Here is a 27,585-nt window from a genome sequence, read left to right as displayed (position 1 = left end):
CCATCACGCCTTGCCCTGTCCCCTCTAGTCCCTGGAGCTGCTCCACTTGGCCTGTCACTTCTCCCATCACTTCTGCTGAGACAGGGGACTAGTGATTTACTCCCTATGGGCAGTTGGCCCTAGCTTGGACTATAACGCATGACAGAAAGAAATCCCACAATCGTAAATGGACAGAATCCCCACCTCAGCCCCTCCCCCTATGCCCACCCAAAGCGTAATGATGCAGACAGGTCCCTGGTATCCACGTTTATTTTACATTCTCTTCCAGAGGGGACCTGGACACTGGGAAGAGCTGGGGATTAGGGCAGCAAGCTTGTCTTCCTGTAAATAAATCTTCTGATAGGCCAGGGCAGTTGTGTGCCTCAGTCAGCAGGGTATATGTGGAGGCCTACCCAGAGGCCCTTCTTTTCCCTTCTGAGAAAGGAACGCCTTGAGGCAGGGCCTCTCACTGGGCCTTGAAGGCTGAGGAGGTGCTCCCCACCTTGCTTCCAGGCCCAGCTGGAGGACAGAAGGCAAAGCCAGCGAGAAACGAATGGCAGGAGGCCTTCGGTCTCCACCAGGGTAAAAGGCTGGTCCTTATTAGAGGAACCCCATGGGGGTGAAGAGACAGCCAGTTCCCATTAGGGGAAATGCTGGGGGGTTGGAGGCTTGGGGGGTCTGGTCTCAATAAGGCCTGGAGACAGTCTCCACATGAAAGCAGATGTCTGTATTTGAGGGGCAGTAAAGGGGTCTGTCAAAGGAATGCCTGCGACTTGTGGGTGGGAATCAGGCTTCAAGGAGGCGTGGAAGGAAAGTTGTTGGGGTCTCTGCAGAAGCTGGGAGCACAGGTCCTGGGGGAGGAGGATATGGAGGGCCTCTCTCCCTCCCATAGTGCTGTCACCCGATCCTCGTTGGCTCCAAACTGACATGGAGACCACTCACACTGGGGCTACATAATTTCCAGGGAATGTCCCAAATTTCTGAGTTCTCCGGGAGACACCTGAAAAAGAAGACATTGCTCGGGTTAGGGCGCGCCCTCCACTGGCAGTACCTGGAACTGCAAGTTGGCAGAGAAAGGGCATGATTTCCTCGCCTCCTTCACGCCCCCTAGCGGTACAAACAAAGCTGCACTTCTAAACCAACCAACCAAGACACCTTTGCACACAGCACTAACTCCATGCTACTCTGAGAAAACCAGGGATTGAGATTGATGAATCACAGACCTTCCACAGGGAGGAACCCACGGATATAACAGAACACCTTCATCTCAAAGATGGCCACTTGTGGGCTGCCTACAGGTATAGCTGGCTTCTGGCTTGCTAGGTTCCCTGGAGAACCATACATCCTGGGGTAAGGAAGGGACTGTCCTTGAAATGCACTAATATGAAGAGGGGGCTAGAATTTTTATTTTCCATCTTTTTAACTAATCTGCACTAAACTGGCCACATGTAGCTACTGGATACCATATCAGAGGGCACAGGTCCAAGCCACTCCCCATAGCGTTACAGCTTATAGAAAGGGTGCTTTTTCTTCTTGTCTATGGAAGTCTACAAAACTTCATATGTGGTATAAAAGAAAGGCCAAAGCAAAGGTGCACGAGTGTTGAGGTTTGGTCTATCATTGTGTATTGTAATGCCAAATACTGGCCCTCAAGGTCTGTTTGCCCCCAGGGATGAGAAAATCCTCACGTACACCAAGTGACGCTATTTAACCTTGCTCCTTATTTTAAAACTATTGGTTAAATAAAGGTGCCTACAGCCTACAGCTGGGCAGAAGAGAGGTAGGTGGAGTTTTGTTTTTCAGGCTTGGGGTCAGAGGTAGGACGAGAGAGAAAAGAGGGTAGGAGAAGAAGATGCCACGGGGTACGGGATTGTGGGAACTGGCCACGAGGACTGCCCAGGTGGAGTAAGAGCTGACCAGGCGGAACAAGGCAAGTTATGATTTGGGGTTATTGATAGGGAAGTAGATACTAATAGCTTAGAGAGTAAATACCGGCCCAGAGCTAAGGTTGTCTTATTATACATATAACGGTTGTGTGTCTTTTATCTGGGAACTGAATGATCAAAGGTGGGGTAGAAATCCCTGATGAGGATCAATCTTTTTCTACAATGCATGAGTGAAACAGGCAGTGAGGACTGCCAACTCCCATGGTGTGAGAAGCCTGCCTGGCACTGAGCGGCTGAGAGTCAGGAGAAAGGGAGGACTCTACTACCCCGTGGCCTCCTCTGCTGGGCCCCAAAGACTGCTTGTTAGAAGTCAGGCCTTTAGCCATTCGCTTCCCCCCTCCACCACTCCCCTCCCCCCAGCCTATCTTTTGAAGCCAAGAGTATACAAGGCGTGGCCTCTTTGAGGAGTCTGGTAAGCGAGTCAGCTGGTACCAGACAAGATCAGCAAGACCCTCGAAGTACAATGTTTTGGGCCAGTAGTGAAGGGCTGCGATCTTTTTATGGGGATCAGGGCTGTTTGAGATAGGGTTTTATTATATAGCCTTGGCTGTCCTGGAAGTCGACCTGGCTGGCATCAAACTCGCAGAGAACTCGCCAGTCTCTGCCTCCCGAGTGCTGGGATTAAAGGCACAGGCCAGGCTGGCTGAATCTTATGTTGTTTCTCAGGTTGTGGGCGGGGTGGGAACAGGGGAAGGACAGCAGGACGTGAGACCTGCTTCAAGCAGTGATATGCTCTCAGGGGAGAAGCAGCGGCCTGGGAGTCAGGAATCCTGTCCCAAGTGTGACTCTGTCGTGGGTCACACAGCTGAGGCAGGTTCCCCTGGGCCTTGCCTCTCTTCAGGACAGGAAGGAAGGCGCTCTCAATTGAGCAGGTTAGAGGGGGTGTTGGCTATGAATCTTTACTGATTCAGAACCACTACTCCAAGTCCCGAGGGAGGCCCTAAGACCCCTCTTTCGGCCAGCCCTGCCCTCCACAGGCTACATACCCACAAACCAGCCATCGTCACACTGCTGCATGACATCCACACGGTCCCCCTCACGAAGTTCCAGCTCATCCTCATTCTGGGGCCTGTACTGGTACATGGCCCGGTACCTGTGGAAATGACAGCACGGTAGCCAGAGGCCTCGGGCTCCTTCCCAGACCTGCTGGCAGTTCCGCCCAGAGCTGTCACTTCCAGTGCCCCTGTCCCCATCACCTAAGCACCACAAGACTAGGTCTCCCTGGGGGTTTCCCCAACCTATAGGTGAGGAACAGTGGTAGGACCCGGAATCAGTACTGCCTGCCAACAACTCCCGCCCAAGCAAACCCCCCTCAGCTGGTACTCACGGAGTCCAGTGTATCTCTGTAGTGTTTGGGGAGGAGGGCCCCGGGTGTGTGGGACGGCTGGCGCCTCGAGAATGGGACAGGGTTGGTCCAGGGGTACTGAGACTCTGGGGGTTCATGGGAAGAAAGAGGGGGCATGAGGAGGAGGTATAGGAGAGACGAGTAGACTGGGGTCCCGCGCCCGAGGAGCAGTTTTCCTGCTCTCTTGTCAAGCTCCCAGGCCCAGGAGGATGCCATCTGACCAGCTTGCTTCAGAGGCACTTGGATGTGGGCCCAGGCCACGGGCAGCATGAATGGCTGGACTTCTGAGCCCCAGCAAGGACAAACCAGGTTCGAGGAGGAGCCAGGAGTAGCTGTGCCTACTCAGAGAGGCGTGCTGGGTGAGCATGTGGACCCAGGGTCACGAGCACAGCGACAGGCTGCCAAACACCTTGGCTTCAAACCTACCTCATCAGTTTCCCACAGTGGGAACTGTTGGCTTTTCTACACAGAGAGACTAAACCCAAAGAGCAGAAGCTCTGTGCCTGTGGGACAGACAGCATGCAAACACCAGAGCCCTGATACCTAGTGCTAGCTAACTCGCTGAAGATCTACACTGAAAAAGTGGCATCTTGGAGGGTCAGGTCCAGCCTGCCACCCCGGATGGGCCTGCCTGTGCCTCTCTGAGCTGGAGGATCACAGATCACAACAACCTCAAGGGGGTTAGGACCAAAGCAAGATGGGGCCACACTAAGGTCTGCCCAGCTTCCTGCTTCTCCGGAGGCTGTCCAGGAAGGATTACCAGAGTGGACCAGTCGGATAGCAAGGCAGTGTGAGAAGCAGGCCACCTCACCTGGGATTGGGACCTGGGCTCCTGGAGGGTGATGGGGAAGGGGAAGGCGGAGCGTCGAGGGGAGGTCCGACCTCCCCAGTCAGTGGGGTCCACAGGTATTGAGGAGGGGTGGGAGTGGCTGCTTAGGTGAGCGGTGGTTGTCAGGTGAGGTGATGCAGGGAGCTGGGGACCGTCGTCACAGAGCCTGAGCCGGGGCTCCCGGTTTATCTGCACGTAGCTGGCAGGGAAGATGCCCTGGCGTCCGGTGCCCGTGATGCGCCCCTCGTACCATTGCTCATTCACCTTGCGGATCAGGCAGATGTGTTCTCCCTGAGGGGTTAGAGAGGAGTTCTTGTCAGCAGGGGTTTCTTGGGCATCACACACCGGAGGGTGGCTCACCTGGGCCATTTCACTCAAGCCAGTGACATGCATGAGGGATCAGGCTCAGAAAGGTTCAGCAGGTGATCTAAGGCCACACAGCTAAAAAGACAGGAGTCAGGAACAAGTAGAAGACTAAGCCATAGCAGGCAGCGCTGGGTTTGGATCAGTTCTTTCCCCTGGCAAGGCTCACAACACTATCAGTTCCTACCTCCAGTCACTAATGACAAACCCCAACTACAATTCCCCAGTGCTGAGTCTGAGTTATGTGACCTAGGGCAATCTGCTGTGCCCCTCGGAGCTTGGTTTCCTCCTGTGTTAAGTGGGAAGACCAACCACTGCTGTTGAGACACAGAATCGAGGGTGGCCTTTTAAGTAGCAATGGACAGATCTTAGCATGCCACCACAACTCAGTCCTGCCCTGACTCGCATGTCCTGTGACCCTCTCCCAGGGCAGAAGGCACTCTCAGGACAAGCTGATGGAGGTTGGTACAGAACTGCCAGTGTGTCAGCAGGCTTCTACTCTAAGAAGGATGTCCCCGCCCCTCACTGGCCAGTCCTCTCCTGCCCAGCCACCCACCCCACCTCCTTCCCTGCCTATCTGTGGAGCCAGCCTTTCTCAGGGGTGCTCACTACGGCATCTATGGCCTTCGCCCCCAAATTCAATCAAAGGAAGGCCAGTTCCTTGTCTCACAGAAACTTTTCATACTTTCTTACCATAATCTAGCACAAAACACACTTGTCAGTAACATCCCAGAAGTCACATACACACACATATGTGTACACACGGGGCGTCGGGTTTGATACAATACCCTCTGCACACAACACCTATTTCTAGTCCTTTTAAAATGTAGATTACGATCTTCAACAAGATCGCAATTGGTGATTAAGGACACCAATTACCTATTGGTATTGGTGATTAGGGTAGGGTAGGGTAGACCTGATGGCTCGTACCCTACTGTAATCCTAGTATTTGGGCAGCTGAGGCAGGAGAACTCCAGGGAATTCCAGGCTGTCCTGGCCTATACAGTGAATTCTAGGCCAACCTGAATGACAGAGCAAGACATTGTTCATAACATTCTTTCAAAAGTAGAATAAATTGACTAAGCCATTGCACAGGTCTATAATTCCAACTATTTGGGAGGCAAGAATATCAAAAGCTCAAGGCCTCAGGGCTGGAAAGATGCTCAGTAGTTAGGAGTATCTGGCCTTCTTACAGAGGACTAGGGCTCCACTCCCAGCACCCATGAATAGAGAGGCTCACAACCATCTGTTACTCTTATTTCAGGGCCGTGAGGCCCACTTCTGGCCTCCATGGGCACTGCATACATGTGGTTCACACATACACGCAAGCAAAACACGCAGACATGTTTTTTAAAAATGGTTCAAGGCAAGCCTAGACTATATAGTGAGTTCAAGGCCAGCCTGGGCTATAGAGTGAGTTCAAGGCCAGCCTGGGGGAACTCAGCAAGGCCCTGTCTCCACATTAAAAATAAAAGGAGGGCTATAATAGAGCACTTGCCCTGTGTGACAGGCCCTTGGTTCAGTCAGCAGTACTGGGGTTAAAGAATCAGGGGCAACCTATTCTAAGAGATTGGAAAAAACTACAATTCTGGGTGCAGCTGACATTTTTAAAAATGTTCATTTCTTTCTGCAGGGTCCCCTGTCTTCTTCCCCATCCCATTCTACCAGGCTTTGCCTGGCCTCACCTTTCGGAAGGACAGCTCCACCTCCAGGTCTCCCTTGAAGGTATACTGGGCGACGGCGTCTCCATACTCCAGCACCTGGTATGTGGGTGGCTTGATGGGCTTGGGGATCTCATCTGCAGGCAGAACCTGAAGGGAAGGTGTGAGCCAAGCTCAGTGCAGGTGCCAATGGAGACACAGCCGTGTGTGCTCCCAGAAGAGGGAGCCACACAGAGGGCTGCCCCTGGCCATATGTCACAGCCACACACAGAGCAGACACAGCCTAGCAGGGGGCAGTGTGAGTACAGGCAGGCACTCTGAGATGGGTTATCCAAGAAGGCTTCCTGAAGGAAGACTTTCCAGTGGACTGATGCGCAGTGGGACGGGCAGAGCAGGACGGTGAACGCAAAGATAAACCAGTCCAACTACAGAGCTACAGATGTGGGCCACAGAGGCAAAGGGAGGTGATGCAGTGTGGTGGTTTGAATAAGATCCCCATGGGTTCATATATTCGAAAGCTCAGTCACAGCTGGGCGGTAGTGGCGCACGCCTTTAATCCTAGCACTTGGGAGGCAGAGGCAGGCGGATTTCTGAGTTCGAGGCCAGCCTGGTCTACAGAGTGAGTTCCAGGACAGCCAGGGCTACACAGAGAAACCCTGTCTTGGGGAGAAAAAAAAAAAAAGAAAAGAAAAGAAAGCTCAGTCACTAGGGAGTGGCACTGTTTGGGAAGGATTGGAAGGATTAGGAGGTGTGGTCCCATTGGATTGTTGGAGGAAGTATGTTTCTAGGGGTGGGCTTTGAGGTTTTAAAAACTCAAGTCAGGACTAGTGATACCTCTCTCTCTGTCTCTGTCTCTGTCTCTCTCTCTGTGTGTGTCTGTCTCTGTCTCTGTCTCTGTCTCTCTCTCTGCCTTTAGATCAGGATATATATCGCTCTCAGCTACTGCTCCAGCACCAGGCCACCATGCTTCCTGTCATAAAAGACTCTGAAACTGTAAGTAAGACCCCCCCCCCCAATTAAATGCTTTCTTCCATAAAAGTTGTCTTGGTCATGATCTCTTCGAAGCAATAGAACAGTGATTAAGACACACAGACTAGAGGTCTTGGTCAGGTTTGTCTTCTCTGTTAGTCAAATAATTAAAAGGTAGGAAAACTCTTGAGCACAGCAGAAAGCAGCAGCAGAGAAAGATCAAGCACCGCAGACATTAGCAAACAGAGTCAGCCCTTGGAGAACGGTGTTTCTTGGGGCTGAAGAGAATACACACATGTAGCAGACACACAGAGGCAAAGACCCTCTGGGGGAGCTGAGAAGTCCAGTCTTTGCTGAGGGCTGGGGCATTTTAAGCATCTGAAAGCTCTTCCTTTCCTGATTTAGGGTTGGTCAGCTAGAAAGAGCTAGGATATCCGATTGGCCCACAACTGTTGTGAAACACAGCCTGCTCTTGACATTACTGAACCAGCCTATTAGCAGGGCCTGCTGAGGGGAACAAGGGCTTACAAGGCCTGTGTTTAAAGCTGTCAGGCTTGTCTCAAGTCAGGAGGGTGAGGAGGAAGCCCGCCATCTTGGAAATTCACCATCTCTGTTACTTAGCCGTGGCCCTTCCTCTCTCCCTCCCAGGGAGTCTGTCTAACTCCTGGTCTCTCAAGGGTTCTGCAGAATAACTTGTTAAAAAGCTGAGAATTTATTATTATTGTTGTTGTTGTTGTTATTTGATTTGTTTTCTCAAGACAGAGTCTCACTATATATCTCTGGCTGTTCTGGAACTCACTAAGTAACCCACACTGGCCTTGAACTCACAGAGATCCACCTGGCTCTACCTCCCAAGTGCCAGGATTAAAGTTGTGCGCCACTAGGCCTGGATGAATTTATTGCATGTTTTACCACTGCTGAGGGCCAAGTGGCCCTTGGTTTAAGTGTCCTGGTCCCTTCTGCCCTCTGGTCCCACCAGGGCTCTGAATGCCTATGCTTTCTTGGTTAATCCTATTTATTCACAAACATCAATAAGCTAATCAAATCAACCATTTCACACTAAGCTGTGAACTGCTGGACTGGATGACTGTATATATTCAGTAAAACTCCACCGAAGGGCTGGAGAGATGGCTCAGCAGTTAAGAGCACTGACTGCTCTTCCAGAGGTCCTGAGTTCAATTCCCAGCAACCACATGGTGGATCACAACCATCTGTAGGGGAATCTAATGACCTCTTCTGGTGTGTCTGAAGATACCCGCAGTGTCCTCGTATAAATAAAAAAAACTCCACTGAAAACAGAGAGGAGAGGAATGTATAGGTAGACAGAGTCTGTTACTACCTGTTAAACCAGAGCTGGAATTACAACCACCTACCCAGTTATCAAAGGGACAGCATGAAGATAGTGAAAAAAATAGTTAACCAACAGAAACAATAAGAACAGTAATAATAACAATCACAATTTGGTCAGTCCTGCTGGCAATCACCTTTGAGGCCAAGCCCTTGGAAGGCAGAGGCAGGCAGATCTCTGTGAATCCAAGACCAGCCTGCTCTACACAGGGAGCTCCACACTACCCAGGGCTACATAATAAGATCCTGTCTCAAAACAAAACCAAAACAAGAAAATTAATTATTTTTACCTTACTCATGTATTTATTTTTATTTGTGGGATGCAACTAAAACAGTGTTTAGAGGGAAACTTACAGTATCAAATACTATTATTATTGATCACCTAAACTACCACCAGACAGGAGCATCACCATAAATTTGAGGCCAGCCTGGGCTACATAGTGATTCTAGGCCAGCCTGGGCTGCTGTGCCACTCTTGTCAATGGAAAAAGAAAAAAGAAAAATGAAGAGAGGACAATCATTGCACCGTGAACATTAAAGAGAGGAGGATGTCAGGGAGGAGGCTCACTGAGGGGAGAAGGCTGACGACCTGAGGTTAGACCCCAGAACCCTCAGAAAAGCCAGAAACAGAGCAGCAGCAAATAGGAAACCCCGCCTTGAGGTGGAAGGCAGGAGCGGACACCCCAGTTTGTGCTCTGGCCTCTAGATGTGCACCATAGCAGGTTTGCACCCACATGGAAATGACTAAATATACTTTTAAATAATTCATTTAATGTTTTCTTTTATGTGCATTGGTAGTTTTTGCCTGCATTCGTGTCTGTATGAGGGTGTCAGAGGAGATGGCCTGGATCTGGAGTTACAGACAGCTGTGAGCTGCCATCTGGGACCTGAACCCGTGTCCCCCTGAAAAAGCAGCCAATGCTCTTAACCACGGAACCATCTCTCCAGACCCAAGAACAAATATTTTTAAAATATAAGAGAATATTATGAACAACTTTATGCCAGAGGTTTAGTTTGCTACAAATTAAGACACAGATACTAAAAATAACCAATAGGTCTCCTTGAGACATGACTTTTTGATTAGCACAGAACCTCCATCTCTAACGTGAGATAATTATCACTCTCCAGGCAGTGTAAGGAACAAACAGGGAACACACCCGAAAGACGTGACGCACCTGCAGGTGCCACACATTTCACGTTCTGGTTAGATGAGAGCAGGATAGAAAGATGGAGTCTGGTAGCTAAAATCTAGAGTCCTAATGGGGTGGTGTCTTCTGGACTAGGGTCTCTTTATCTTCCCCTGGGCTGGGAGACAGACTGAGCCCTGGACGGGCCAAGGACATTCAAGAGAAATAGCGGAGACCCCTCAACATTTTGCAAGAAACCTGGAGTCTGCAGTTTCTAAGTCTCTCCCAACCCATCTCCCCCACTCACCTCCACGTAATTAGCTGGGAAGATGCCCCTCCGGCCGTGGTGTTCCCCCTCCAGCCAGTTCTTGTCCACTTCTTTATGGATATAGACAATGTCACCCTTCTGCAGAGTCAGCTCCCTGCAGGGGAGAGCAGTGTACAGCACTGGGTTCCTGAGACTTTCTCCTTCAGAAGCTGGCTGGCCGGTGTGCCATCTCCCCCTCCACCCAGCCTTCTGGCCAGTGAAGCCGGAGCCCTTCCCTAACCCTCACAGTTCAGACTGCCCAGGGTGGGGCGGGAAGGGCTGAGAAAACCACTTACTTGGGGGACTGTGCCTGAAAGTCAAACTTGAGCCGGGCGGCCTTCCTCTGGGAGAAGAGAGAGAACAGAGTGGGCTACCTAAGACAGACAGGGACCTGCCCAGACACTCCCTGACCCTGGGGCTCTCTTACCTTCTTCTCCTCCTTCCTTGCAGGGCTGCTGCCCCTTTCAGAGGCATTAGGCTCTGTGGAGAAGCACCACCTCAGCTTGGGGAGGTCATGTCTGGGGGGATCGGGTTGGGATGGGTTATGCTCCCCACCACCCACCCAGGTCAGACACAGGAAAGCAAGGGGCTCTGTGACCTTCAGGCCCCCACCCTCCCTTTCCTGGGGCACCGCATAGCTAGCTGTAGGAGAACTTCCAGAACCAGTAGGCAGCCATTCAGGGCCAACAAAAACAGGATTTGTCTTACCTCGGGCTGAGGAAGGATAGACAAAATCTCTACGTCCCAGAAAGGGGCTTCCTCCTCCATCAGCCATTCTGTGGGGGCTCAGGGGTTGGGAGGAACCGAAGTAAGGTGCATGCGGTGAGCTGGACCTCCAGGCTGAGGACAGACTGCAGGGACAGAGGCAGTGAGTCACCTGTTTGGAACTTTACATCCCTCAGAGCTGGTCACGTCTTACTGACCTCCCAGGCCCTATGGCTACCCCCATCCCGTCCCCTGCCTTCCAAGGCGCCTTCCCAGGTCCGGGGTTCTCAACAGGATGTCCTATTTCCCGTGCGGCAGAGGGCCGGGAAGGGTGAGGCCTTGGGTTAGGAGAGGCGGAGGCTGCCCAAGGAAACGCGGGAAGTGTCGGGCCTCGGGTCCCACCACCCACCTCCAACGCTGCCAACGCCACTAGCACTAGAGTCCTCCTCGGCTTAGGACAGGTGGCCTCAGGGGGCAGACAAGCCCCAGCAGAGGTGCAGCTGGGATGTCCCCAGGCACTTTTCCGATCTTCAGGCCCCTCCTCCGGAGTTCGCCCGTCCTCCACCACGGGCAGGGCCATCACCCCCTCTCCGGGCCCGCGCCACGTCCCCTCCCCCGGGAACAGACCCTCTGCTCCGGCCCGCGCTTCTACCACTCACCGGGCCGAGGGCTGCTGCTCCGGGCCGGGCTGCTCAAGGGGCCGTCTTGGAGCCCGAGAGTTCTGCGTAGGGACACGGACGTGGTCAGAGCCTGGGACCCCGGGGCCAGGGCAGCCGAGGCCAGTGCCGCCACCTCCCCCGGAAAAGTTCGTGGCTCGGGAGGGAAGGAGGCCGGAGAGGGGCGGGACGCGGGGTCCTAGAGGCGGCCGCGAGCTTTCGCGCAGGGAGGAGGCGCCAAGGAAGGAGGCCCGGCCCGGGGAAGGCAGGGCCGGATCGGGTCTTGGGATCCCAGGGGCTGTGGCTGGGGGCGGGGGCGGGTAGGGTGCCCCCCCCGCCCGGAGCCGATACCCAGAACCAGAGTTGGCCAGAAGGGGTTCTCAAGGGGTCACTTAGAAAGTCTACGCCCAGTATTTTGTAGATCAGACAAGGCTGAAGTCCGCCCAAAGTCGCCAGTTTCTAGTTCTGCCTGCTTCCCTCTGTCCCCCGCTGCTGTGGCTAAAGCCTTCCTTCTAGAAGCCCGCTGGAGGCTAGTACCTTGGGGGACGGCAGGCGGGTCTCAATGGCCCGAAGGTCCTTGTCCAGCTCGGCGCTCAGCTTCGCAAGCTCTCTCTCTAGCAGGACCTGGGGGGAAAAGATCCTCTTGGGAAGTGCGCAGAGGTCAGAAGCAACAGGCTGGTCAGGGGCAGGCCTCAGGGAGGGGGATCAGGGTACATTTTGATGCTTGCGGTCATGGTTCAAGGATAATGGAAAGGTGTCACCTCATTCCTGTCATAGTTCCCAATCCAGAACTCCAGGGTGTCAAATGTGCTTTAGTATTTGCCGGCCTTTTTAATTTTAGAGGAAAAGGGATGGGGGTGGGGAATATGTTTTGTTTAAGAAACTGAGGGCCTGCCAAATTCCTTTCTATTGGCTTCCATGGCCTTCCATGGCCTGGGTTTGCTGCAAACACCCACCACCCACTCATTCCAAAGAGCTGAGCAGGTGCACACACGTATATTCAGGTACACACTCCCTGCCCACACTTTTTCCTAGAGGGACTCTACCAGGCTGAACTCAGTTCCAGTTCATGAGTACGGTTGATAATGCCTGTATGTGTTTATTAATCATCTACTGCATCCAGGCACTGTCCTTGGTGCTAGGGATAGAGATGAAAATGTATCGACCTAGGGCAAGTTGGAGCCTTGGATCTGTGGTCTTTATCCATGGCTACTAAGACCACATTGCCCAGGGTCACCCTTGTTTACTGTTGTCCCTGGTGTCCCTCCCCCATTCCATCTGGTAGCACTTACCTCGATGGGCTGTGCTGGCTTCTCAACAGGGTCATCCACCAGTGGTTTCTTGGGCTGTAGGGTGGGAGGGGCACATCAAAGGGAATGAACGCATTTGGAACAGGCTCCAACTGAGGGCCGTGCCCAGTCCTAGAGGACCCTGCTAATATGCTCACCTTATGTCCAGTTTCTAGTTCATGCAGAAACTGGTTCCAGGAGTCTTCCGTCCAGGCATTCTCTACTTTCTCTCGATGTCTAGGCGCCTGCATGGATATGGGTGGCCACTAGCTTGAGTGGAGGGACACTAGGGTTGTATCTAGAATCTAAAGGCAGGCCTTGTCTTCCCTGATACGCTCATAAGTCCCTTGCTAAGTACTCCAGCTGAAATCAGGGAATGATCTGTGCTAGGTCAGCAGATAGGTGTGGCCAGAGAACATGCAGCTGGGGATGGTGTGGGGAGCAAAATGCTCTACCTGATTTGGGGGATGAAGCCCTGAAGAAGATGATCCAAGATTATAGTTAAAGGTGTTTCTAGATGTCTCTTCAGAGTGGTTCCAGTTTCTTCTGAAGAAAAAGAAAACACCATGTCAGCTTCCTCTTACAAAACTGAGAGCTGGCTGAGAATGTAACCAAAGGAGAAAGGGCTGTGCCTCTTTCTCTACCTCTGTCCTCATTTGCACGGAGGGAGCCGACCTGCTGTAGACCTCGTAGCTATGGCAAACTGTATGGAACCCTGGGGCTCGACACTGGTGAAATGGGGTGACCTGCAAGGGAGCATATGCTAGGTGCTCACGAAAGGCCCGAACAAGCACTGGTCCGTGGAGAGCCAGGATCTCTCTTGTGGCCTTGGGCAAAAGTATCCTGCATATGTGTTTGGTACAGCGTGTACTTGTGCAGCTGGCTTGCAGGCTGCTCTAGCCAAGTGGTCTTATAAACCATGGCCCAGGGTATAAGACTACAAACAGCACCAAGGGAAGCCTGCAAGCATCTTTACCCAGAAGACCTGGGCCAAGGGTTTCCAGTCCCTAAGCCTTGGGTCCATGGGGCTTGGAAGAAGTGACAAAACCTGTGTGACCGCCTCAGCCATTGGGGTGCCCTGTCCACCTTAACTCTTCTCTAGGGTTTCTGTCTTGGCTGGCTTTCATGTTCCAGCCTCTGGTTTTAGTCTGGAACAACTGAATAGAGCTTATCGGATGATGGCATGTCTGACCACCACGGGGTGAGGATGCGTTGCCTATAATTACAGCTCTGTTCTCATTTCTATAATAAAAAGGTGATCATGGGAATGGAATGTGCTGTTTGCCATAGAAGGAAGCTCTCACTATACGGGAACCTGTGTGTTAGCATGTTGGCAGACTTGCCATATGCCCATCACAGTGCAAGGTGGGTACGCTTGCTCTCTCAAGTCACCCCCACCGCCCCCCCCCCCACTTACAAGATGGAGACACTGACACTGAAGCTCAAGGTCGAATGACTAGTGGCAGTACCCTGACTTCTTGTCACTGCCTCACTGATGACAACGGTCATAGGTCAGCGATGGCTGTGCTAGTGAACTGAACTCTATCCCATAAAGGCACATACAGCTGGTATACTTTACCACAGAGCAGAGTTCCAGGTACCCAAGGGGTAACAGAGTCTTGGCACCCCATGAATACTCAGCCCAGGGGAAGGAATTTCTTCCTTTTCCTCTCTGGAGGAAACATCTGAGCCACACACAGTCTGACAGAAAACTGGGTTCACCCATGCTATAGGTTTTCCCTTTTTGTTTTGTTTTTTAAGATTTATTTATTTATTTTATACATATGAGTACATCGGATCTCATTGCAGATGGTTGTGAGCCACCATGTGGTTGCTGGGAATTGAACTCAGGACCTCTGGAAGAGCAGTCGATCCTCTTAACCACTGAACCATCTCTCCAGCCCCTGTTTCCTCTGTTTTTAAAGTGGAAGGGACATAGTCCAAGCTGCCTTTAAAAGCTTCCATCCCCAGTGCCCAGACACATATCACTTATGGTCTCAGGATCTGTGAGGGTCTGGCTCCTGACGCACAACAGGAATGAGTCTGTTCCTGTTCCTTGTGAGTTGGAATATCTGCAGCTGTGGAGCCCCCTCTGAGAACCAACTAGATCCTTTCCTGTCGGCTCCCAGGTTGTGCCAGGTTTGGCCACTAGGGGACACTAGTCTCTACATTGCCTTGGCCACAGCTCACCTGCTAGAAGTCTCAGTTGTGCTAGGCCTGGAGGCAGGTCTGTGCTGGGGCCCTGGATGCCTGGAGTCTGCAGACGAGGCACGCGAGGAAACCACTGGAGATGAATGAACACAGACAAGGACATTTTAGGCTGTGATACCCACCTCCATTCTAACATCTGTATAACAGGTTCACAGGGACAGAGATGGGTTCCTGGCTAGTACGTGGGCGTTGCCCCAAGAGCTTTACAATACAAACTCTTCAAAACAGCTTTGGAACAGGTGGTATTCCCCATTTCGCAGATGAGAAAAGAGAGGCCCAGGGAAACCTGGTCAGCAAGAGAAGGGCTCTTTGGACAGTGAAGGTGGTCTTTACCTGCCTACGGGGGGGGGGGGGGGGACTTAGTGTTCCCAGAGGTGCCCTTTAAAATTCTCTTGCATGGACTCACACCACCCAGGAAGGTCCCAAGCCCAAGCCACACGTCTCCAGACTCCAACCAATGAACCCACACCCCTCACCTTTGGGTGCGTCTTCCAAGGTCCAGTCCAGCTGCAGGTCTAGGGAACAGAAAGGACTGGGTCACCAACGGAACACCGAGTGAGGACAGAGTGCTCTAGAAGCCTGCCTAGCCGGCCGCTCCCAGCCTCCCTGCTGCCTGGAGCAGGGGCTGAGGGCTGAGTCAGGGCCTGAAGAATGTCCTGAGGGAGGGAAGGAATTAGGAAGGCAGCCCTTGGGAGGGCTTGAAATGCCTGCCTCTGGCAGCATTTAGGCCTGGGAGAGCCAAATGGGCGGCAACCACGCCCTCTAGGTCCTCCTGCTTATACACACACACACACACACACACACACACACACACCCTCTCCTGACCTCTGTAGGCTTGTCCCAGCCATGCAAGCCTCTCTCCATTTCCCTTCTCCAACTGCACCTCCTTCTAAAATGCCTTTACTTCAGCCTTTGACCACACCCCCAATGTGGTCAGGACTTTCAGGGGTTGGGATGGAGGAGAAGCCAAGTAAGAGGTTCTAAAACCCAAGCACTGATCTCAGGAGCCCGCCTTCATCTCCCTCTGTTGCTGGGTGACTGCTTTTCCTCACAGCAGCCATTCCACCATCTCTCTAGCCCTCAGTTCTCTTTTCTGGCAGGCCTGCTGCTCAACAAAGCTGCCCCAACCACGCTGCCCAGGGACTCGGGACCTCCATGGCACCCAGCCTATGGTCAGCTCTCAAGTCATCTAGCTTGACTTGGTGGTGGTAGCATTTGTCACAGCTTTTCCTTCTGAAACTCCTTCCTCTCCTCTGGCCACAGGGATACTATTTGGTTCTCCTTGTCTCTCTCCAGAAGCACCTCTAGTCTCCCAGCTGCTTTCCTTGTCTCAGGAGGGCTTCTCTGAACCCACATTTCCAGTCCTTAGGACTGAATCTCTGTCTCCCTGTGTGATCTTGGCTCGTCTCAAAGCTTTTCAAATACATTCAGCCTTGTTTCCATAGGGTCTATATCCGTGGATTCCACTAGCCCCACTTTGAAAATATAAATCACATCTGTACTGCACATGTGCACAGGCTATTTCTTGTCATTATTCCCTAAACAATACAGTATAGTACATACAAAGCTACTAATACAGTATTTATTTTGTATTAAATATAAATAATTTAGGGGGTGCTATAAGGTCTATAAGAAGCTGTCTGTAGGTATATGCAAATAAGACTACTTATACCTAAATTTATCATACTTGTAAGTTTATTTTATATTTTATGTGTGTGTATGTCTGTGAACCACATGTGGGCCTGGTTCCCCGTGGAGGTCCAAAGAGGGCCAGATCCGCTAGAATGGGAGTTACAGAGAGTTGTGGGCTGCCATGCAGATGCTGGGATTTGAATCTGTCTTCTAGAAGAGCAGCCACTTAACTCTGCGGCCCCTTCAGGGTTTTTTGTTTGTTTGTTTGTTCATGTTTTAGAAATACTTCTTTTGTGTATGTGTGAGGACACATGCGTGCCACAGCAAGTGTGTGAGGGTCAGAGGGCAACTTGCAAACGTCAGTCCACTCCTTCCATGATGTGAGTTTTGAAGATTGTCAGGCTTGGTAACCACTGAGTCACAGGGCCTCACACCACAGCCTAGGTTAGTTTAGAACTCATGCCAATCTTCCTGCCTCAGCTTCCTGAGAGCGCTACCACCATAGGGCCCTTTATACAAGGGACTTGTTCTTACAGGAAACTACTCTCTAAGGACAGTGCTGCCTATTCCTACAATTCCAGTCTCTGGTCAAGCCAAGGCTATGTGTCGGAACTGCCTAGAACTGGAGAGCTCCATCTTTTTGAGCACCCTAGGTATTTCATATGCAGCTTTAGACCTCACCCCTGACCTAGCCCAGGACATTCCCCTGCCTGCTCCCCTTGGGTGTGGCACACCTGGAAAGCCAAAAGCCTCTTTTTGTTGCTTTTGTTTTTTAAGAAACAAGGACTCATGTTCTAGTTATGTCTGTCCCAGAACTCTGGGTGAACTTGAACGTCTACCTTGGTTTCTCAAGTGCTGGGACTAAAGGCGTGTGCCACCCCGCCAGGCTCCAAATAGCTTTAAACCTGCTTCCTCTGTCATCTTTCCTGTCTCTAACAAATGTCAGCACCAAAACCAGGCACACTCCCATGATGCCTGAGACATGAAGACTGAGAGCTGTCCGTCAGCCTCAGCTACATGGTGAGTTCAAGGCCAGCCTGGAATACTTGAGATCCTGTCTGAAAGATACAAACGGGGCCCAACAGCAGCTCCATCCTTCAGTTTACTGAGTTTTACACTCATCCCGTGCTGTTCTTTCATGTTGTGTTCGACTACCAGCAGATTCCAGTGCTGCGCTTGGACTGTCCCTGGAATTACCGTCCCATCCCATCCCACTGGCCGGGACTGGGCCACTGCTAGGTATAGACTGGATAAGAGCAGAGTTTTCATGATGGCTTCCCACCCACTCCATCCCTAGCCAACCAGAAGTATTGGGATCCTTGTTCCCACCATCTTGTCCGTGTCTAGCTGTGTGGGAGAGCCTCCCAGCCCTCTTTGTCAGAACTCTTCACTGTGCTGCTCAGAATTGTTCAGAGGTTCCAGGTTTCTTGTCCAATAAAAGAAAGTCAAAGCCCTCTTAGGATCTTCCAAAGCCTCATAAGACCTGACCCTATGACCTTTCTGACTCTGATTCTTACGCTGAATCCCCTCTCACTCCAACCCAGAGTTTCCGGGCCTTGGTTTTCCAGATGTGCTTTCCGCCTCTGGGTTATTGGAGCACCCCCTGCTGGTACATTCCTCTCCACCCTTTCTGGGCTAAGTTCCAGGGCCTCTTCACAGGGTCCTTTCTCGCCTGTTCTGGGTGAGGTCTCAGCCTAGCTGAACTGGTCACTCCCCAGCCTTCTTTGGTTCTATTCTGGTCTTTTCAGTGGTCTGTGTATTGTGCATCTTTCTAGAACAATGCTCAGTGCACAGGAAGTCCTCAGAGATAGGCAAGGACTGACTCAATGCATAAAGGGCCTGGAGAGCACTCATAGGCAGCTCAGGATTGGCTGCATTCAGACCAATGCTTTGGGTGGTGCTGCGGCCTAACCAGAAGTCCAGAGAGAGCCCAGGATGTCCCGAGAGGACATCGGGAACCTCAGCTAGTCGCTGTCCACTCAGGCATGTTCTAGAGACCATTGTTGGCCTCAAGCATTGGGAGAACAGAGAAACTTCCTCCCTGCCTCCTTCTCTTCCTCTTCTCTTTCCTCCCCACTGGCTCACTTACTATTTTAGACTTTTAAGACAGTCTCACTTTGTAGCCTAGGGTAACCTTCAAAAATCTGTGATTCCTCTGCCCTTGCCTCCTGAGTGCTGGAGCTTCAGGCAGCAACTTTTTATTTGTTTGTTTGTTTGTTTGTTTGTTTGTTTTGCCTGTTTCCAGGACCTTCGAGCTTAGAGAGAGGAGTCAGAAGAAATTCATTCCATAAGCAAGGAAATCCCCTTTCTATCCCTCCCACGGGTTCCAGAGAGTTGGGAGTCTATTGGGCCCTGGGAGGGTGTCTAACCTGGCATTTTCCGATGAATTTGCTGGAACATTCTCCGATACCAGTCTCTGGGGCTGTCAACACTCTGAGATCAGAAAATTAAAATCAGGTCTCTTTGCTCACCCACCCTTCTCAGGACTCCCCACTCTCCCATCCTCCCCAAATGACAAGCCAGCTCTGGGCACCTTGGAATCCCTATAGATGGCTGGGGTCTGGAATATCTCTGGTGGTGGTGCTGCTGCTGGTGTGTGTGCATGTGTTTGCATGTGTATGCACCTGTGTGCATGCAGACACATACCCTATGCAGGCACATAACCCCTGTGCATGTAGATGTGGGGGCCAGGGGTCAATTGCACGCTACCATATTTATTTTCATTTATTAGTGGGGGAGGGATGTGCGGATGCCACACACACATGTGGGGGCCAGAGGACAGTTTACCGGAGTGGGGCCTCTCCTGCTACTAGATGAATTCTGGGATCAAGCTCAGGTCATTAGGGATGATGGCAACTGCCTTTGTCCACTTGAACCTTTTGCCAGCCCTCTACCTAATTCATTTTTATTTGTTTACTCTTTTAAAGATGTTTTAATGTATATGGGTGTTTTGCTTATATCCTTAGAGGTCAGAAGAGATTATTAGAGTCCCTGGAAGCAGAGCTATAGACAGTTGTGAGCGGCTGTGTGGGTTCTGGGGATCAAACCCTGGACCTCTCCGGGAACAGTACTCCTAACCACTGAACCATCTCGTCAGCCCCTTATTCTTATTATATTTTATTTTTGAGACAATGTTTCACTAGATAGCCTTTGTCTGGCCTAGAATTTACTATGTAGACTGCACTGGCCTTGAACTCACAGAGATCCTCTTGCCTCTGCCTCCTAAGTGCTAAGATTAAAAGCACCACCACTCCTTAAAAAATAAGATTATTTTTTTGAGACAGGATCTCTCAAAGCTGGAGTTCATTGTTTCCTCTAGACTGCCTCTAGCCAGGAAGCCATGGGAGCTGCCTGTGACCTCTAACCCCAGCTCTGGGATTGTAGACACAGATTGCAGCACCTAGTTCTAACATAATTATGCAGAAAGCATTTTGTCTACTGAGCCTTCTCCCCAGCGCCTTTTGTGACAACTTCATGTGGCATGTTGTGTCCGAATTCGACACATGCAAGAACTTTCTTCAGTGTATAGCATAAATGACCCTCCATCATGAGATGGAAACTGATTTACATTTTCCTTATGTTTTTAATATCTGTATGTTTCATGCACAGCACACACACAAGTGCATGTTTGTGTGGGTGAAGGTGTGTTTGTATGTGTATGTGCATGCACTGCATCTGGAGGCCAGAGGTCAACCTCAGTTATTCTTCCTCAAGCACTGTCCATTAATTAGTTAAGTAATTTTTGAGACAAGGTTTTTCTGTATAGCTCTGGCTGGAGCTCATTCTACAGACCAGACTGGCTTCCAACTCAGGGAGATCCACCTGCCTCTGCCTCTGCCTCTGCCTCCTCTGTGCTGGGATTATAAGCATGTGCTACCATGCCCAGCTCTGTGTGTGTGTGTGTGTGTGTGTGTGTGTGTATAATGTTTCAGGGACAAGAATCAGGCTTGTATGGCAAGCACTTTACTGACTGAGCTATCTCCAGACTCTGACTACTGATGCTTTTACATTTTTCTACATGAACACAAGTAACAGTGTAGGGAGAGAGGGCATCTCACATAACCCGCCATGTCTGGACCTTACAAATCAGGAAAGGTCCCTGATTATGAGGAAATATGGCTGGCCCAACATATGAGGTAATGGAAGGCCAGGGCCTGCTAATCCTCTGTGGAATGTGGAAGGCAGGTCCTTCCCTGTCAGACATGGCAATCTCCCTCACAGGTAGCTGGTCTTTGGGTTCTAGGAGAGGCCCTTGGGATACAAAACTAAGAGGCATCCTACTAAGTTCAGTCCTTAAATTGGTGGCTTTCCATCTTTGAGATCTTTACCATATAACATCTATGCAACCCCAGACACAAGGTGTGGGTATGGCCCCCGTGCCCCACCCCTATCACGCTCATAGAGATAGCGCTCAGGAGCGTCTCTGAACCCCTGTCTGGACCCTCAGCCCTGGACTCACAGATCGGGGGGCAATGGGCATGCCGCTCTCATCCACAGGCCCGATTCCCTCGTACTTCACCCAGCGCTTGTCCCGACGCTTGTTGTCCTTGGTCCATGTGGCTGACCAGTTCTGGGAATGCTGGGAGGCAGGCGGCTTTGGGCCCATAGAGGGCCGGCTCCCGGGGCCTGGCCAGGTCTGATACCATGCTGGGTCTGTGAGAGGAGTGTGGGGTCATTAGCTGAAGGGCAGGGGTCCCCTCCTGACCTCGTCTCCTCAGAACACCAATCCCTGTGAGTTCGAAGCTTCAACCCTCCTTATCCGTTTGACTAGATGATGCAGACTTCACACACCTCCACACCCACAGCAGCACAGCCCCAGGCCTCTGCTTGCTTATTACTTAAAATGAATTTTAAGAGGATTTTGTTTGGAGCAATCCTCTCCCCACCCCATTCTGTTTTCCTCGGATGGTCCTAAGAGTTTGCAGGAGGAGGCCTGGGAATGATTACTTGAAGCAGATGCTGGGGGCATCCCAGTTAGGGTGTGGTGAGGCTGATTCTGGGCTGTAGGGGATTGGTGGGGGCAGGAGGATCGGGTGGGGAAATGGTACTGGAAGGATACAGACTTAAATTTAGACTCGAGCTCAGCCTCCCATTGGTTAAGTTTAGGCCCATTAACCACCCTGGTGGTGCCTGGGTTCTACTTATCAGAGAATATCCATTATCGGAGAATAATTTGAGCAAAAACACAGTGACTTCTAGACTGTGACACCAGACTCAGCGCACACAGACAACGGCCCCCAGAGAGATCAGAAACTCACTCCCCAGGCATGCGTTCTGTGTCCCCAGCTTTCCCACAGAAACGTTCAGTTTCTAAGTAGTTTAGGATGAATAGCGTGCATGCTTCAGGGCCAGATGGTCAAGGGTGTGGACCTCGAGGCAACCTTATCTACTCGAAGCATCTCTGAGACTGGATCCTCACTGGGAAGATGCCCATAACTGACCCTGACTTTGCTTGGACGTGGATGGATTAGATGGGGTCAGGCTTGTGAGATGTCTGTCCAGTGTCGTCCAGTGTCTAGGGTTCAATAATTCCTTGTTAAATGACTGAGGTCCTTTGCACAATGTCTGACTCAGGGGAATGAATGCTCAGTAAAGGACACCATTTCTCAAAGGGCTGGATTGTACTGAGGAGTCCCCAGGAGCTCAGAGACCTTAGGGCCCACCCAGACGGCAGGCTCTTAAGCTGCATCTCCAACGTCCTTTTGGGTTGGATGAAGAGCCTGAGTGGGGGGTGGGCAGAGGTTGGGCAGTCCTTGTCTGTCCTTAAACCAACACTTCTCACCCTCCCATTGGAATCGCTGGCCCTGTCACAGTTCCCTTGACCACTAGGGCCATGTCCTTCCCTTGTCAAGAGGGAGGGAAGGGCTGTGTCAGCATGTTCTCTCTTCAAGGTTCCTTTCTCAAGCTCTGCCTGATCACCCTAAACTGAACCCACAGTTCCCTGGGGACCTTCTCATGGCCTTGAAAGATCCAGTCCCTTCCATATGGCACAGAGAATTTGCCCCATCCCCTGCCTAAGGTTCTTAGAGCAGTTCTTCCCAAGCAGACCCACCTGGATGCTGGGAACCATCTCTCCTGGGTGGGGAGCCATTGCACACAGTTCTGGGCGCGGGGTCATGAAACTGGAAATTAAGGGTGTTGGAGCCACCATTCCGGATCACAGGCACCTGTGGGGAGGGGCCAGGAGCAGCAAGCTCAGGGCCTAGAGTTTCCACTGGGAAGGGATGTCAGTCAGAGCATAGCCTGAGTCTAGCCTCCTGGAGACGCCATGGAGGCTCTCTGGGGCTTTCTTCAGACCGGCTTCCCTCCTTACACTGTCGAACCACTGCTCCCCCAACCCCCACCCCGCCTGGCCTGCCAGTGTCCCCATCAACTGCTGCTGGCCCATCCGTGTTCCTTTTTCCTTGGCGTTCACTCACCCTTGTTCCCCGGGAGGATGCGCCTATATGGCCTCGGAGGTGGCCAGGGATGAAATCATCCAGGCTGAGCCCAGCAGAGAGGCCTTGCATGCTTGGGTCAAGGTTGGAGGACACAGGATGTGCCAGCTGCTCCTTCATGTGTACTCTGCAGAAAAGGAGGAAGAAAGGGAAAGCCTTGCTAGGCTGGACTGCCTGGGACCTCTTGACTCAACCCACTGGTGGGGGAGGAAGGTAGGCTGTGGGAGGGAATTATGGCCAGCTGGGTGGGAGCTCAAGGACCCAGGAAACAGGCAGCTCTGGGCACCCGCCTGCAGGCTGCCAGTGCCGACTCCCAGAGGCACAATGGACTGCTTGTTAGGCCTGGGGCAGGAGCTCTGGGTGGGAGTGGGGGAGGGGAAGCCCAGCAAGGAGGAAGATAGGGAGGCTGGCCAGGAGCAGGCCTGTGTTGCAGCCTACTGACCACCCCTCTGGGGCTCTCTGTGCCAGGATAGCCAGCTCCCCTAGAGGGAAGTCACAGGAGAACTAGGGCAGCTAGCGAGAGGGCCTGAGTCCACAGGACTTTGTTTCCATTCTTCTGTCATGTTCCTGCCCCGGGTAGCATCTGCGTGCGGTGCTCACGGGCACAAGAGCAGTCAACATCAAGGCCACCGACCTGCTGACCACTGGGAAGCAGCCAGCAGTGCCCTCCTCCCTACCAGGGCCAAGGAGAGCCTGGGAGAGCATTGCCAGGCAGGGAGTCACTTCTAGGCTCCCAGATCTAGGGAATGCGGGCTGCCCGCTGGCCCCCTGTGCAGACCACGGCCCCAGAACACGCAGAGCCAGTGCTGGGCGGATGGAAAGCAAAGCAACCAGTGACAACACAATATAAGAGGACCTGCTTCTGCCCTGGGGGTGCTGCCGAGTTCTGTCGGTTTCTCTCCTGCACACTGTACCCACCGGCTTGGCTTTGAAGGGAGGGAGGGGTCCTTGCTGACTGGGAGCCTCATGCCTGACAAGCCACCAGGTTCTGCCTCACTCAAGGGTCAGCAGAAGAGAGAGCTCAGGGCACCTGGGAGATGGGTGAGCCAAAGGGCACCCACAGATGAGCGCAAGAGGACAGAGCGTGCTTCCTGGTTCGGGGACACAAAGGGACTTTAGGGTCTAGAGGATCTGTGCACTCTTCACCTTTGTGGCTGAATGAGGTACTAGCGGAATAAACTTACATCACCTTTTGGACTGGGTCAAATCTGGCTTGTATGTGCCTGTGGGGTTTGTGGGGGTTCCAAGAACAGACACCAGATACCCCAGGAAGTGTCCTGTGTGTGGTAGAATATATCCAGTGCTGTGAACATGATGGAGGGAGGGGCAGGGTGAATCATGTGAGGAGCACGGGGAGTCAAAGTGAAAAGCACGTCAGCAGGGTGTGCAGTCAGCAGTCACCTGAACAGCCCAGCAGCTGTGGGACTGAGGGAATGAGGACAGTACAGCTGAGGCCTGTGGCACCTTGTCTTCTGGGCTCAGGCACTGAACAAGGAGGCATACAAGGAGGCTAGGGGCTGCAAGCACCCTCTCCGTCTGTATTTGTGGGGATTCCTTCTGACATCTGAGCAGCCTGTTGGGGACCCAGCCAAACCCTAACATTGTGGGGAGGGGAGGTTGAGGTGCAGCCCACCAGCTGGATCCAATTAGAGCTCTTACCAAGAAGCCAACCGTAGGAACGCACCCCCTGTCCAGACTCTCGAAATTTCCCCCCGGGGGTTGGGGGGAAGTGAGGCCAGGCAGACTGACCAAGGAAGCCTGGACACACTGACTGCAGAGCTACCCATCGCTGCCCGGCTGGGCTGCTGGCTTGAGGCCAAGTTGCCCTCAGCATCAGCAGTTGCACCCATCAGCTGACAGGCCTTCCTTCCCTAATGTCACTGTGTCCCACCCTCCCAGCAAATCCAGAAGTGTCCTCTCCAAAGGGAAAGATCCAAACCGCCCCCCCCCCCCCCATCACCACCTGGTTTCAGGAGCTACTGACCCTTGGGCACCTCCATCTGCTCCCCTTCCACTGAACTCCATGTAAAGGCATACATGAGCTTAGGCTAGGGCCCTGATCGTGGTCCTGGTTTTTCTTCCAAGCAGGCAGAACCTAAGAAAGCCAGAGGACTCCTGGGAAATTGGTATCTGTCTAGCATAAAACAGAAGGTGTCCAGACACCTCCGGTGAGTTCCCAGAATTCAGGCAGCCCCTGCACTCTCCAAAAGGCTGGAAGAGTGAAGAACTTAGAGGTTTGGTGGACTCCTTCCCATCTCAGAGTGAGGCCTCGATGATGGGGACGGCGTCGTCCTCTTTCTCTGTGTTTCCGGATCTTATCAAACTATAGCTCCCCACTAACAGGGTCAGAGTTTTAAAAATTCACCTTTTCTAATTTGCACAACCTCTGAAACTGGTGAGACGGGGACCCCGAGGAGGGAGGCGCTCTCTGCCTTCGCTCCAGTCCACACCAGGCTGTGTCTTGCCTCCTTCCCGCCCCTTTGCGTCGCTGAACCTACCTTCCCCCGGCGAGCAGGTGGGGGGGCTTGGGGCTGCCCAGGAGGGCAGGAGCATCCCAGCCCTCTTCTGCCTGGAGCAGCCGCGGCGAGCCCTCGGGCAAAGAGGGCAGGGAAAAGTGCGGGCGGTCCCGGCCCTCGTGACCGGTCAGGACGCTGGGCCAGGCTGGGCGCCCAACGAGGAAGAGGGAGGCCGAGGGGGCGCGCTAGGAGGCAGACCCTGAGAGTAATGCGGCGGGAGGAGTTTGGGACTCGGATTTGAACTCTGAGCCGGGGCTATGCTGGAGTGAAGTGGAGATGCCTGCTACTCACTCCCGCGAGTGCCCTCTGTCCCGCGGTGCGCCAGGGGACGCTGTGGCCCCTTGCCCAAGGGGCCGGGCTATCCAGGAGGCGGTGCCGGGAGGGGCCACCAAGGGTCCCCCGGGAGCCCTCTGGGTTTCCCAGATGCCTTCCCCGGCCCCCACCACAAAGCTGGAGTCAGAAAGGGGCGGGCGGGCTGGCGGGGGCCACTCAGAGTTTCCAGCGACATTTCCAGGGTGTGGGAAGCAAGCTGCTCTGCAAGGGCTTGGACACATGGCAGGAGTGATTAACCGAACGGTCCCCGAGAGCCAGAGCCCGGGTGGAGCCGGAATTAGATACGCAGCCCTCGGCCTTGGAGAGGCAGGAGACAGGCCTGGAGGCAGACAGGCTGGGACCGAGATAAGTCTAAGTCGGATCGGAACGAAGGCAACGCCCGCTTGGGGGAGAGAGTTCGTGCTTGTCTAAGCGCACTGACCAGGCGTTTGCAAACACTCGTGTACTGACAAACGTGAGGATGCTCACACACACGTGCAAAGTTTGGGGGAGGGAATCGACCTTAAGAGCAAGCAGTTCCCTGGCCACGTCACGGCACTGAAGAGGATAAGGGTGGGGCCCCTTGGGCGGGGATGAGGTTAGGAGGGTCTTGGTGTTCCCATTCACCCCTTTGTTTTGATCCTGCTTTTCCGCTGTTCCTGCTGTGCTGACGCGCGGATCTGCAGGACACCGCCCACTGGTTCCCTATTCTCTCTGACCCCCACCCCCTTCCTCGCCCAGCATTCTGCTGGCAGGTGCCAGGGCAAATGTTTATTGACAATGAAACCCTGGAGTACTTCTAGCCTGTGACTCACTGGGATACCCAAGTCCCCAACAAACCAACCAGAAAAATGGTTTCTGGTCCAAGACAGCGCAGCGAGGTGTTAGGATATGGTAAATGATACCTACTGCAGTTTGACTGGTGCCTGAGCCACCCCGAGTTTCAATGGTTCCCAGAACATTGCAACCCCTAGCATGCTCGCCTCTCATTAGCTTCACATTTTCCCAGTTGTGGGGAAAGAACTATTCGTGGTGCCCTCAAAGAAAATCCACCCCCACCTCCCTGGAAACTTAGGTCAAAGAACAGTGTGCCCGAGCTCCCATGGGTGGGAGTCTTGAAGTAGTTTCATAGCCTTCCATAGATGGAAACCTGCTAATGGGGCGGGCTCTGATTCGCATATGTGAGGTATTTTAACAGATGTGGGTATTACACAGTGCACAGTGTTTGTGGGGGCTGGGGGCCGAGGAAAGCTGAAGGGAGAGAGGGGGTGGGTTGCAAGGATGTACTTCAGGAGTAGGGGAGCTCTGGGACCTACTTTGAGGTCAGGCAGCTGTATGCTGCCCCACTGAAGCTTGAATTATCCACCCACCCCAGGGAAGCAGCCTCTACCATCCCGGTGGGATTAAAAGGACTACCCGTTTCCCTCTTTCAAATGTTCCCACCTGTCAGGGTCCTTGGGACTAAGAAGGGGCACATCACTTTCATTGTCTTCTTTGTTGTCCAAAGCTGACGATCTTCCCAGTCCAGGAATCCTGGCCATCCCCCTCACCAGCAGTGCACTTCTTAGGCTCTAAGGCTCTGACCTGGACTCCAAGATAAATATTTAATGTAGAGGGTGCCGCTGAGCTGTCAAAGGTCCCAGCTTCCTGTTTCACATGAGAGAAGGCACAACGTGGGCAAGGGAGCAGAGGACTGGCTGCCAGGGCCATCTCTATGGGAATGAGGAGTCCAGCAAACAGTTGTGGAGGGCACGGGTTGGGAGGGAGGGGAGTGGGGCAATGGAGGACTGAGCGATTCTGCTTAGCAGCTTCAGCTCTCTGCCTTGCTACTGAGGCCCGGGCTGGCCTACCTCCTTGCCTCAGTCAGTCGGAGCCCACTGTGTTCTCAGATTTTCAGATTGCCTCACAAAACACAGGAGGCACGGGCGCTAGGACCACAGGGCAGGCAAATCCA

The 27,585-nt window shown here is 52.7% G+C and overlaps 1 protein-coding gene across 3 annotated transcripts; it reads right to left on the bottom strand.

The window, feature by feature from the left end:
* Window positions 1-233: 233 nt before the first annotated feature.
* Window positions 234-27,187, bottom strand: Sorbs3 (sorbin and SH3 domain containing 3). 3 transcript variants are annotated; one of them, XM_052191020.1, is made up of 21 exons: window positions 27,075-27,187; window positions 22,786-22,930; window positions 22,419-22,533; window positions 20,826-21,019; window positions 18,736-18,799; window positions 15,211-15,249; window positions 14,714-14,807; window positions 12,979-13,069; window positions 12,682-12,768; window positions 12,527-12,580; window positions 11,772-11,858; window positions 11,238-11,299; window positions 10,582-10,724; window positions 10,301-10,353; window positions 10,170-10,216; window positions 9,874-9,988; window positions 6,148-6,273; window positions 4,082-4,390; window positions 3,253-3,356; window positions 2,912-3,018; window positions 234-979 (listed from the first exon to the last, which is right to left on the bottom strand). In XM_052191020.1, the coding sequence occupies exons 1-21, from the start codon at window positions 27,170-27,172 to the stop codon at window positions 918-920; spliced, it is 2,196 nt and encodes a 731-aa protein (XP_052046980.1). In that variant the 5' UTR covers window positions 27,173-27,187; the 3' UTR covers window positions 234-917. The 3 variants fall into 3 exon arrangements, with proteins under 3 accessions (XP_052046980.1, XP_052046981.1, XP_052046982.1); XM_052191021.1 differs by having other exon boundaries at window positions 12,979-13,066; XM_052191022.1 differs by lacking the exon at window positions 27,075-27,187 and adding an exon at window positions 25,302-25,652.
* Window positions 27,188-27,585: the final 398 nt, after the last annotated feature.

The sequence above is a fragment of the Apodemus sylvaticus genome, chromosome 8, assembly GCF_947179515.1.
Source record: "Apodemus sylvaticus chromosome 8, mApoSyl1.1, whole genome shotgun sequence".
NCBI lineage: Eukaryota > Metazoa > Chordata > Mammalia > Rodentia > Muridae > Apodemus > Apodemus sylvaticus.
This window is presented reverse-complemented; position numbering and strand designations above follow the sequence as displayed.